Below are 12,850 nucleotides of genomic sequence, written 5' to 3' on the forward strand. Positions count from 1 at the left end.
ATGTGATGTGAATTAAGTGAATGAATAGTATACTTGTGTGAAATCTGCATGTGTGTACTGGTTCCCAAGGGATTTCCTGTTCTTTCACTATACATTGCTACACTTGCACTCAATCCTGACTCTAAGGTCCGTCGGCATTATGTTACTTCCCCTCCTTCTGCTGCTACATGACTGACACAAATTTGTGGACCTGGAACATCAGGGTTCTGAATCATTACCGCAAGGCACGCCTCATGCACGCACAGCTCCTCAGACACCAGGTGGACATTTGCTTCCTTCAGGAGACACACCTCCTCCCCGCCACCTCCTCCAGACTATCATCTCGTTACTGGGGCGACTCCTACTCTTCCTTCTATTCTAACTATTCACAGGAAAAAAAATCCAAACTTCTGGAAGGATCGACGCACTCTTATGGCCTGATTATAATGGACGGGGTTTAATTAATGGCAAATTATGAGATGTCCGCCAGCCCATCAGACATCTCTAGGATTGGCAGAATCCACCACCATGGCGACTCCTGGCATTGCTCTGTAAGTTTGATGAGCAGGTCCAGGGGCGGCCTTAGGCATGTGCAAGCTGTGCACCTGCACAGGGCCAGCAAACCCCAGGGGCCACCACACCAATATATATCCTTAATATAATAATCCTTTGAGGATGGATACATATTTGCGTGGTGGCCCCTGGCAGGGATTTGGCGGCCTCCGGCCCTGTTCCACTTCCAAACACCTTCCTGAGCTGGGGGCTCCGCCCCCCCGTACCCCCTTTTCCAGGGCCCCCTACCTACGCTCCCTGCCCAGGGCCACCAAGAGCCTAGAGCCGCCCCTGGCTGATCCATTAACATGCCAGTGCCGTATGGCAGACTTACAATGTTTTATTTTATTTTCCAAATCAAAAACATAAAGTGGGATTTTGTTTTGGAAAATAAAATAAGAACAATATCCACCTCGCCATCCGAGTTTTCTCCCATGACAAGGGGGGCATTTTGCAGTTTTCAATGTTTTTTTACAGGGTTTACTGATGGTGGCGGACAGTGAAAACCGTCCATGTGTTCGCCCACTCTGAATCGGGTGGGTGGGTACATGGCCAAGCCTCCTACCGCCCTTACTCTTTTGGGCTGTCGGAGATTTATGTAGGAGTAGTCTCCGCGTGTGACAAAATGAAGGTCCGCCTTACCCCAAATTGAGGTCAACAGACTTTCATTTTGGTGGAGAGGTTACTTTGTCACCGTTGCGATGGAGTACCCTTTCAGCCACACTCTAACTCGGGCCCTAAATCTGCATGCAAGCCAGTGAGTTACAGAGGGGCGGCTATCTATCAATAGCAGCACACCTAGCTCATTCGTGCACCTAACAAAAGCAGGAGACACAAAATCCAAAACAAATCAAGTGGTTTACTACAGCCCTGCACGGCGGTTATTTTCCCGCTACGCGGCTTTTTTTCAAAAGCCACGTTAGATGACGAGCTCAGCTCGTCATCAGCACACGCCCCCCGTGGCTGATGACAAGCTGAGCTCGTCATCAGCATCGAAGGGGTTAAGCATTCACTCGATGTGAGAGAAGAAAGTTCCAAGCCACCGAGTTTGGCAAAAAAAACTGTGCACTTACCTCTGAGTGCAGCATGCCTGCTTATGAGTTATAGGGAAGCTTGTGCTGCACCTTTTCTGCGGGAGAGAAATTTGTGTGTCAGTTGCATGTGCTGAATCTGTTGTGTGTATGTTTTGTGCTTCAACCATGTGGAGACTTTTCAGTGTGTAATAAAAACCTGCGCTCCTGTTGCATTGACTGCACAGCTTTTATGGAACCTGTTGTATGTATGAAAAGGCACCACCATTTTCTGGTTATTGATTGCAACATGACATTGGGAAAAAGTAGATGTTATTATGAAAACGTTTGAAGCTTCCTGTAGTGTTAGTGTTTTCAGCATGCTTTATCTGTAGTAACAAAAATTAGTTCCCTTACCCTACGTCCCAGATCTGTAAACAGAACCTTTGCACCCCATGAGGGATTGTAATTTGCAGTAACGTTATTCTTTGTGGGGGCAGAATCTCCCTTGTCCTGTGAGCAGGAACGCAGAGAGGCTATGGACGACACCCAGAACGAGGGAGCCTTCATTCCGGAGTGCGATGGAGACGGTAGCTACAAATCTGTGCAGTGCCACCAGGCAACGGGATACTGCTGGTGCACCCGCACGGACACAGGGAGACCCATACCCGGAACCTCCACACGGTAAGTGGTTCTGTTAGGAGGGTACATACACTGCCAAACACACAAAAGGATGCAATGCCAGTCACAAGTGGGATTAGACTGCAGGATAGGTGGTGTGGTCAGATATTTGGCACTCGTTTCTCAAACAGAAACAATGGGAAGAAATAGTTATAGGATCCATCTTTATAAGAAAGATCATTTGGATCTAATTGTTTGTATAACCTCTATGTTTGTAAAGCGCTCTGATATCCGCAAGGATCTTGTTCGCGCTCTATAAAACTTTCAAAATAAAAAATAAAATAAATACTCTCTATGAGTAGATGTAGTCAAATAATGGCAAATGTTAGATGAAGCATTCACAGATGGACACTGAGGCAAACAAAAATGGAGCGGAATTAGAGTTTGACGGAGAGTGTACTCTGTTGCCATGGAGTATCGTTTTCGACAAACTCTTGGTCCACCACCCAATTTGAAGGTGGGCAGATGATCAGGTTCCCCACCTACAGAGTAAAATGTACTCCACTGATGTAAGCCTTCTTCTGATGGCCAAGGGAGATGGGGTTCGTCGGAGGTAAGTCCTCCAACCATTTGCCCTATTTAGAGTGGGAAGTAGGATGGCTCTATTTTACTGTGCATTACCACCAGGCATATCCTGTTGTGGACATATAGTAAAAAAAAACAAAATGACCCACACCTTGGAAGAACACTCCCATGGTATGGGTCATTCATTTTTTAATTTTCAGACTCAAACTCCCACAGTGGGAGTTTGCTTTCGAAAAATAAAAAACCTTGGGAAAGTTTTGCGGCTGGCTGCCATGTTTCATAGTACCATCAGTCAAACGTTTACTTCATTGACAGGAACCACCATAACAGCAGTTCCTGTCTGCCTTTATTGCGTGCCATTTCTACAGTCAACTTCCAGTCTCTCATCATTACATTCAGACTGCAGTCATTCAGTCCCTCAGACCCAGTATCGTAGAGGAGTGTGCAATGAAGGAAAGCAATTGTGTTTTCATTTTTGGAGCTACACTATCCCTCAAAATATGTGACAGACTTGGTGAACACTAGGCATACTAAACTAAAAAGGAAAATCAACTGCTCTCCTTTCTGGGAAAAGGCAAGTTACAAATTTGATTTGTAAAAGAGGTAAATTTATATTTATTTAAAAATGATAAAACTGATACCATTGCAGATCCATAGAAAGTTTGTGGGAAAAGTATGTGATGCAAAGTAATGAACTTACCAGTGTCTCTTATGTGAGGTATGAAACTTTGTTCTACATTCCAATGCCACCCCTCAGTCAAACCCCCAAACTTGAGCAACACAAATCTTCCCCAAGCCAGCAGTCCTGTAGCCAGGGCAAAAAGAAGGGGATACAAAGGGCATCTCTCTCTCTAGTACCCCGACAGATTGGTAATCTGAGTTAACCCATACCATTCACCCATTCTTGCGCTTGTGGCCCGGCATATAGAGTATGGACATAGGCCCAGAATCTGGTTCCCAATCCCATTTTGACCAGTACCTCATGAAGAAAGGCTCAATCCAAGGAATCAAAGGCCTTTTCAAAATCGAGCAACATCAATGCTGTGGCACACTGTGTTTCCCGGAATCTGGCTAGATCGAGATGAACTCTGCGAATGCAGTGTCTAGTGCTTCGGCGAGGAATGAAGCCACCTTGATTCGAATAGATCATATGGTCAAGCACTTGGGTCAGACGCCTCGCTTCTAATCTAGCGAAAAGTTAAACCTCAGTGTTAATGAGAGAGATAGGCCGGTAACAAATGCATTAGTCCAGGGGTTTGCCAGGTTTCAGCAGGAGCACGGTAGTAGGCAGGTCCAGTTCGGGGGAGCAGTTGATCACCTCTAGGAGCATATTCAGGACAGTGGGCAGAATGAGTGTGCGCAACTTGCAGTAATATTCAATGAGTAACCCGTCCGGACCTGGGGTTCTGCCTGGACTAAGTTCTGTTAGGGCGATGTTTAACTATATTGTCTGGCTGTTCATGTGCCTCCCTGTCTGTGGGGGTCAGAACAGGCAAGGAATATTTATAATGAGGGTACTCCTTATCTTGTGCGAGGGGCACGGCCTTGCGGCATACAGGGATTCCTAATAATTCACAAACTCATCTGCCATGGCATTCCTGAAGTGTGTTTCCTGTAGCATTACAGCCTGGGACCATACCTATGGAGCAATTGCATGACTGGGCCCATCTTAATACAGTACAACAAGCCGTTCATGTTCCATGTCATAGCTGTGAAGATCATCAAAGTGGGTTATGTAAAGTCTTGAATTGGGGGCGAGGGAGTACCTTGTGAGTGTCTTGGAGGGGTGGGGGTCAGTAATCTCTTAGCAATTCAGCAATCTGAGCTAAGTGCGTAGGGTTTGTATTGAGTCTCCAGGATAAACAGAGCTGCTATATGCATTTTCCATGTGTTGGTATTAACATAATAACTATAAGCCAAACAAGAAGCCAAGTCAACCAAAAACACCACCCCCCCCCCCCCCAACTGCACCCCACCCTACACGTCCCCCAACAGAAGCATCTGTCACCCAGTGGCCCTTGTAGGCCAGCAGTATGTATATTGATATTGATACAGTTTATTAAGCACGACAATTGCTCAAAGGTGTCTTGGCGCTGTCATCTGAGCAGGTAGAAGCACCAAACTAAGACAAACCTTAAAGAGAGGCTGAAAATAGCAAAATTGTAAATTGTTTTCAAAAACTAGAAACGTTCTGCTGGTGTTTATGTTTCAGAGGAAGTGTATTCCACAATTTACAAGTGGAATGAACAATGCTCCAGCCGCCTCATGAAACCTTGTTGCAATTGGGAACTACCATTGTTCTGGGTGTAGGGGAGCGCACGGAAATCCTAGGAATGTATCACGTCAATCTCTTCCGCAAAAACTCTGGGCCTATCTATCCCATGAAGAGATTTGTGAGCCATACAGAGTGCCTTGAAAGCCACACATTTCTTGACCAGGAGACAATGAAGCTCCTCTAATGCGTGAAACACTGAATGGAATTTGGGTATCTTCTTTAGGAGCGAGGCTGCAGCATTTTGTAAAAGCTTGCATTGGTTTAGACAACCTAGATAAGCACTGGGATAAAGGGCATTACAATAGTCCAGCCTAGACAGTACTAACGCAATGACAACAGATTTTTTCAACTTAAATAGAGTAGAAGGAAGAATTTTTCTCATCATTTTTAGACTAAAAAGCAGGACGAGGTAAGTTTAGTAACGTGATCTCAGAAAGTAAGATTGGTATTGAACATTACCCCTATGTTCCTACCTTTCAGAACTGGACTAGGGAGAGCGCCAAAGGACAAAGGCCACCAAGAAGAGTTCCAAAAAGAGGTATCCTACCTAAAGAGGAGACCCTCCGTTTTGTCAGTATTTAACTTAAGGCTATTGTATTTCATCTAATTGTCAACCGCGCAGATGCAGTTGTTGAAGCGTTGAGAAACCTCTTCTACATTGCTCGAAATGGGCACAATAATTGCAGTGTCGTCTGCATATGCAATTTTGGGGAAGCCAGAGGATTGAATAAGTTTAACTAGGGGAGCAGCATAAATGTTAAAAAGCATAGAGCTCAAAGATGAACCTTAGGGAACACCACGAGGTAAGGAGAAGGACTCTAAACTGAATTCCATGAGGAACACCTATTGGAGAGGATGTATGACGTTACAACGCATACTTTTACCACGCATGCCTTTACAACGCGGTTTTTACATCGCAAGCCTTTACAACGCATATCGCTTTGGGGTGCTGGATAGTGAAAAGTTTAATTTACTATTCCAACTCCAGTCCCCGTGGACACTAGGGAAGGTGTTGGATAGTAAATTAAACGTATTCCCTATCTTAGAGCGCCCCCCAGCGCAATGCGTTGTAATGGTTTGCGTTGTAATGACTGCGTTGTAATGGTAGTGCGTGGTAAAAGTTTCGTTGTAAAGGTTGTATACCATTGGAGAGAAAGGATAACAGGAGATCCAGAGGGGATCAGCAGATCCTAATATTAGCTAAGCAATCTATGAGAACATCTCGGCTCACAGTGTAGAAGGCAGCAGACCGGTCAAGAAGAATCCCTGCTGCCTTCCCATCATTATCCATTATTGGTCTTATCTCTTCTGAAGCTACCACCAATGCTGTTTCAGTAATATGGTTAGATCTAAACCATGTTGAGCTCCATTGAGGATCTTGTTCCTATTTAGAAATTTCGAAAGAGCGATGTTAAGATGCTTTTCAAGAATTTTCGCCGCCATTTGTTGGAACGAAATAGGGCAGTAAATATTTTCCTTGAGGGATTAAAATAGAGTTTTTTCAACAGGGGAAGTATGGAAACCTTTGCCATTTATCCAGAGATGATGACACTGTGGTTTAGTTTCATAATAATGGGTGTAAAATGTAAATTGATACTTGTATAGCGCACCACTCACCCGCAAGGGTCTCAGCTATGTCCTTTATATGTTTTGGAGGACAGGGGTCTGAGGGCGCTCTTGATTTGGTGAGGATGATAAATGCATTCACTCTGTCTTCTGTAAGAAGCGGGAACTCACAGAGCTGTTTACTGAACCTGGATGTATCTTCTCTGGAAGGAGCGAAATTACTATGAATATTCGTGTCGAAGTCTTTACAAACTGCCTCAACCTAATTTCTGAAAAAACTAGCCAAGCTACCACATAACAGCTGGCTCATTGTCACTGTAGTAGTTACGTTAGGGCTAGAGAGCTTTCTAACTCTTTTAAACAATTCACTTGTGGAATTGTTTTCTAGAATAATCCTATCAGTACAGTACTTGGCTTTCTCTTCAATTATCAATCTATACTAATATAATGAAGAGAGAGCCCAAACCTTTGAGGCGGGTAATCTCAGGAACCACAGCACCAATCACAACACCCAATACAGCGTTGGAAAGGGCAGTTGCAGCAGAAGGACATAGGCTATGCAGACGCCCACCATATACATTTAAAAGGTAAAAGAACCGTGCCAGCAAAGTAGTCCCTTGTGGGCGTGTCTGCGTTGTGCTGTGGGCGTGTGCTGGGGGCGTGACAAACGCTGGGGTTGTGTGGTACATTCCGCCCTTCATGCCATGTCTCATATCATGTGCTGTGGGCGTGTGCTGGGGGCATGGGTGGGCGTGTGCGGTCGCGGGATTACGGAGAAAAAAAAAGCGAGCGTTGTGCCCAATATTTCATTGTTTTTTCTTCCCAGGTTCTGTACATTCCAGCTCCAGGTGTCCACCCTGCTCCCTTTAAACACCCCTGCACCCCATAATCATAACCCACCCTTACTCCTTAAAATACCCCAACACCCTTAAACACTAACCCATCTTAACCCTATAAATATACCCTGTACCCCAAAACCCAAACCTATCCCTAAACCCTAAAAATACTCCTGTACCTCAACACCCATACCTAGCCCTGAACCCTATAAATACCCCTGTACCTCAAAACCCAAACCTACCCCTGAACCCTAAAAATACCCCTGTATCCCAAAACCCAAACCTACCCCTGAACCCTAAAATACCCCTGTACCCCAAAACCCAAACCTAGCCCTGAACCCTTAAAATACCCCTGTACCCCAATACCCAAACCTACTCCTGACCCCTAAAAATACCCCTGTACCCCAAAACCCAAACTTAGCCCTGAACCATAAAAATAACCCTGTACCCCTGAACCCTAAAATACCCCTGTACCCCAAAACCCAAACCTAGCCCTGAACCCTAAAAATATCCCTGTACCCAAAACCCAAACCTAGCCCTGAACGCTTAAAATACCCCTGTACCCCAAAACCCAAATCTACCCCTGAACCCTAAAAATACCCCTATACCCCAAAACCCAAACCTAGCCCTGAACCCTAAAAATACCCCTGTACCCCAAAACCCATACCTATCCCTAAACCCTAAAACTACCCCTGTACCCCATAACCCAAAACTATATCTGAACCCTTAAAATACCCAAACACCCCAAAACATATACCTTAGTACCCCAACACATATACCCCTATACCCATACTTACCTTATCCAAACATTAAAATAAAAACATGCTTTTACCATTCATGCATTTACAATAAATTTCGTTGTAAATGTATGCGTGGTAAAAGCATGTAAAATGTAATGCCATGCGTTATAATGGCATTGCAGAGTCATGGTATTTTCGTAATGAAAGTATGCGGAGTGATGGTATGCGGAAAGAAAGTTGCGGAATAATGGGTGTTTACCCTCCCCCGTTAAGTACATTGGTGACATGGCGGCCCACATCTCCAGCAACATACTCATATTTTTCCTCCACCGATTTGAAAAATGCACAGGTCTTTCTCATTGATGGCCAGCACAGACATACACTTTTAGACACACCTCCCGCCACAAGTTCTAGAATTGCGAACTTTAGAACTGGGGAGCTACGTTCGAATCTTGGCATCAGCTCAACATCCTGTGATTCCAGGCAAATCGCTTTGTCTCCCCGTGCCTACCACAAATGAAGGTGTTCTTCAGTAATGTATATTGTGCTCATGCCATGTTGTCGAGTTCGCGCTATATAATATTGCAAGGAAAAATAAAGTATGGAAACTCGAGTTCACACACTACTGAACGCGCACTCTTAAGTGCATCAACAGTGCACTGGGAATCGGAGCGTTTCACAGGCCTGTCACAGATAAGAAATGCTATCAAAACAAAATCCTACAAAACAATATACTACTGGCCGGCAGCAATTCATACCCGGACAACGTCGGGACGGGCTGCTAGTTTTTTTATAATCCTAATTAAGTTGTTTGTATTTATTTTTGTCCTTGGGTTATTTATCCAGATCCTTTCTGGTCTATGGCATTTTTGTGTAAGCTCTCTGCGATTCAAAGAGAACCAAGGTGCCGTTGGTTTGGTCCTATGACTTGGTATGTATTTAAAAGGGGCCAGCTCAGATACTGCTGTGATAATACAATCAGAATACTTAGTCGTATCCACATTGGGCTCATTAGACTGGTGGGGTTGGGTAGATGGCAAGGTATTCGTGAGATCTTTGTTATTTACTTTATTTCATGGCCGAATTTTTGTGACTGACAAAGTCCTGCCACTTAAAGTATTCGTGGGCAATCTCGATGGCTTGAAAAAACACCATTTACGGTGTGACCCGAGTTGTGCGAAGCAACGTTCACCAATGCTTTAGGATTAAAACAATTCAAATTGTCTTTGGGTTGTGCAGTTTCTTTATTGGTAAAATCCTCCAGGTGAAAATTAAAGTCACCTAGAATGGAATAGTTAGAGTATTGCGTATTGGATATAATAAACTCACTTAAAGAGGTCAGATAGTTAGCTTTAACTTGGCCTTTTGGACTCCAGCCTGCCTGCCCTGCCCCAGCTGGGTGCGGGTGCCACGAGCTTTCAGAAACCACAGGTATTGGTCCTCTTGCAGCACAGGCTAGGGCTTACAGCCCATCGTCCATGCGGTTTACTCCAAATCTCCCCCACCTCCTCCTAGGGGCCTTCGGCTGGCACTCCGGGCCACCCCCACACACCATCGATGGTGCAGGGCCCCGGCCCCATACGTCCTTGCTGGCTTCCAAGGTAGTTTATGGAGCTGTCTGGTGGAGCCCCTCACCTCTTTTCGGGTCCAGTAGTTCATGGCTGCCATGCCGCAGCCAGGCCCAACCAAAGAAGAGCTGACTCATGTGGCGCACCCAATGCAGCTGTTCCCTCATGGCTATCGATGCTGGTGGAGCCCTCGTCCCTGTCCTAAGGGCAAAGTCTGGCCCTCAATGTCCCTGATTGGGCCCGCAAGCCGATAGCACCACTGGGTAATGGTCACGGCTATCGCAGTCAGATCCAATCAAGGATAAAGTGCCCCATGTGGCATGTCCTGTGCCCTGTCCCAATGTTGCAGTCACAGCTGCCAATGCCATTTTTGCCTCCAATGTCCCTGCTGGGCACCACAGCCAGTAACGCTGCTGGGTGATGGGCCGGCTCTCCACGGCCTCCCCAAGTCGCACAGTCTCAAACTATGCTCACTGTGTTGACGGACAGCTGCCCGACAACCCACGCCTCAGTCCCAGGAGGTCACACCATGCCGGCTGGCTCGTCCGGGTCCTCCCACATTCAGGGTCTCCCAAGGCAGTTCCACAGAGTCAAACTGCCCGCCAGCACCGTTGAGTTGGAAGCTCAAGAAAGAGTAACCGCTATCTTGGCCATCCCAGGTATGCCCCAGGAATTAGGCTTTAAAGGCAAGATCATAAGAAACTTCTTTGAATTCCCCTGCATCCCCTCTCATCATTTATTAATCCTATTAACCAACTGCATGAGCTTACATACCACCTACTAATGATCACATACCACTAACTGCATGAACTCACTTACCACCTGCTAACTTCTGTTAATGGAATCTACTGCAAACCTAAGAAAATGCATGGGATGGTTTCCTTGAGAGCAGAAGAATAATCCCAATTCCCAACAGTAACTAATACATGCTAGACTAAGCTTGGGGTCCTGGAGCAGTGTGCTGCATGGTGTAAGCATGTCAACACCTCATCATGGGTAGTATAAGTGCAAGTACCATACATACAATACAACTTAAAGTAGGTCGAATGTTCCCACAAGAGTCCTCTTTTTGAGCTTATGCAATATGAAACCGATTGATATGGGATGCCAATTATGTCACAGTGACAGCTTTCGATATGGGACACTTCTTGCATACCATAGCATACACTAACATTAGTACGACACACACCAAAATGATAGTTACATGGACCAAAAAATCCACAAAACATAATAGAATGAACACAAAATATTATATATGACACATAAACTGAACTGAATAAGACACACGAGTCGTGATGGTGAGTAGGGTATTGTTCTTTGACAGTGAGACAGGACCATAATTAGCATGATTAAATGACACCAGCATGGACTGAAATGATTATGAAAAGCACTGAAATGTATGTAACACACATTGAGATGACTAATATAAATGATGGAATGGTTATGCAACTCATTGTCACATATTGCTATTCACTGAAACGAATTGACTTGACTCACGTTGAGCTGAATATAATGGTGTTGAAAATAATTTGACATCCATGAAGAATATGACACAATATTAAATAATTACAACACATTGCATGTGTAACATTCAATGGCACATACACTACTATTCCTGACAGGGCCTGTCACTGCCTCATTGTTATATTTTTCATCACGGACTCATATATTATAGTAAGTAAATACCTGGTCTAATATGTATAAGTGGTAAATTATAATGCTGTCAGGTTACCTACTTTCTAAAATGGAACAGTACATAATAATATATTCATATTTAGCTCTCTGCGGGTTAAGGTAAGGTCTAGTAAACAAAATTAATGGAAGCAAGATTCTTAAACAGTGATGGTCAGATTGGATTGTGAAAGTTTAAAAGAGCACATCACCTGGGAATCCTGGCCATTTGTTTAATATTTACAGTTACTGGGACCACAGGTTAAAATTGTAGTTAATGTTTCAATGTCTGTATTATTTTTTATTTCTTGCTTATTTGGAAACAACCAATAAAAACTTTTGAACACAACATTGTAGTTGATGAAAAGTTACTTGTGTGTGAAATTTCACAGCACAAATGTAGGAGAGAAGGTGACTGGGCGTAACATTAGTTAAATGTTTTGGAGAGGAAGTGTTGCATGTGTTGTTTATTACTATGACTTCCCCATCTAAAGTTGGATTTAGACAAGGAATATACCTTCTTGCATATGATTCCCTTTACCAAACATAAAAACATCCACAGCTGAGTTTCAGATTTCCCATATTTGATTCTGAGTTTGGAATCTCTGGATAAGTCCAGTGAACAGCCAGTAAGTTTAAAAGGTACATTCAGTTTTGGTCATGCCGGTCAAGGACTAGTGTACAAAGCCCTTTTCAGTCGCAAACCCTGTGATTCACAAAACCACAGGACATGGGACCGCAAGGGCTTTATACAATGTGTAAAAGTATCTCCAACTTCTAAAAGGGCTTTTTCAAGTCCTTTTGAATTGCAATTAGGTGAGGACGTAAAATGCACGTTTTCCTCCTATTTACAAGTATGTATTAATGGGGTATATGTGAGGAAGACGGAGAGTTTTTAATAGAAAATGGGAAGATTGTATTTCTCCATTAGGTTGTTTAAAGGGGGTTGAGTATTTTAGGAGCGTCAGAGCCGAAAAAACACTTTACCAACTGCAGCAGCAAACCTAAAGTCAGCTGTCAGCAGTTAAGTGGCTTTCTCTGTCACAATGACTCATTTTCCTGGAGGAAGTTTGGAATTCAAAGGAAGCCATCCAATGCCCAGAGAGTGACCCCAGTTAACAAAAGCGCGTGCAAAAGGATGTACTCACACAATGGTCTCTGTAAATATCTTCTGTAGGAGGTCAATTGGCAGTCCGGTATGGATGCTGCAAACGTTTGGTTACCCCTATAGTTACATGTTTATAGCTATTGACAAGCTCCTCGGTGAGCCCTTTAAGCCCCCAAAACGGGTGGACATTTACTCATGAGTTGGGGTAAATGCAGTGCTTATTTTGAAAACAAAAAAGTGCCAGGGCTCTCGACACGGGACCACTGAGGCTTAAACCACACATTGCCCCTGCCAAGCTGCCAATGACAGTAACAACACAACTACTAACCATCACACTCC

At 44.3% G+C, this 12,850-nt stretch overlaps 1 protein-coding gene across 3 annotated transcripts in view; it reads left to right on the top strand.

Moving 5' to 3' along the window:
- The window catches only part of LOC147692527 (SPARC-related modular calcium-binding protein 1-like), a 404,947-nt gene that overhangs the window by 358,350 nt on the left and 33,747 nt on the right, over positions 1-12,850 (top strand). For all 3 annotated transcript variants that reach the window (XM_086938744.1, XM_086938743.1, XM_086938745.1), the window contains one exon: positions 2,042-2,225. In XM_086938744.1, coding sequence (XP_086794870.1) covers positions 2,042-2,225 — 184 coding nt within the window. The remainder of the gene's footprint in view (positions 1-2,041; positions 2,226-12,850) is intronic.

The sequence above is a fragment of the Lissotriton vulgaris genome, chromosome 9, assembly GCF_964263255.1.
Source record: "Lissotriton vulgaris chromosome 9, aLisVul1.2, whole genome shotgun sequence".
Taxonomy (NCBI): Eukaryota; Metazoa; Chordata; class Amphibia; order Caudata; family Salamandridae; genus Lissotriton; species Lissotriton vulgaris.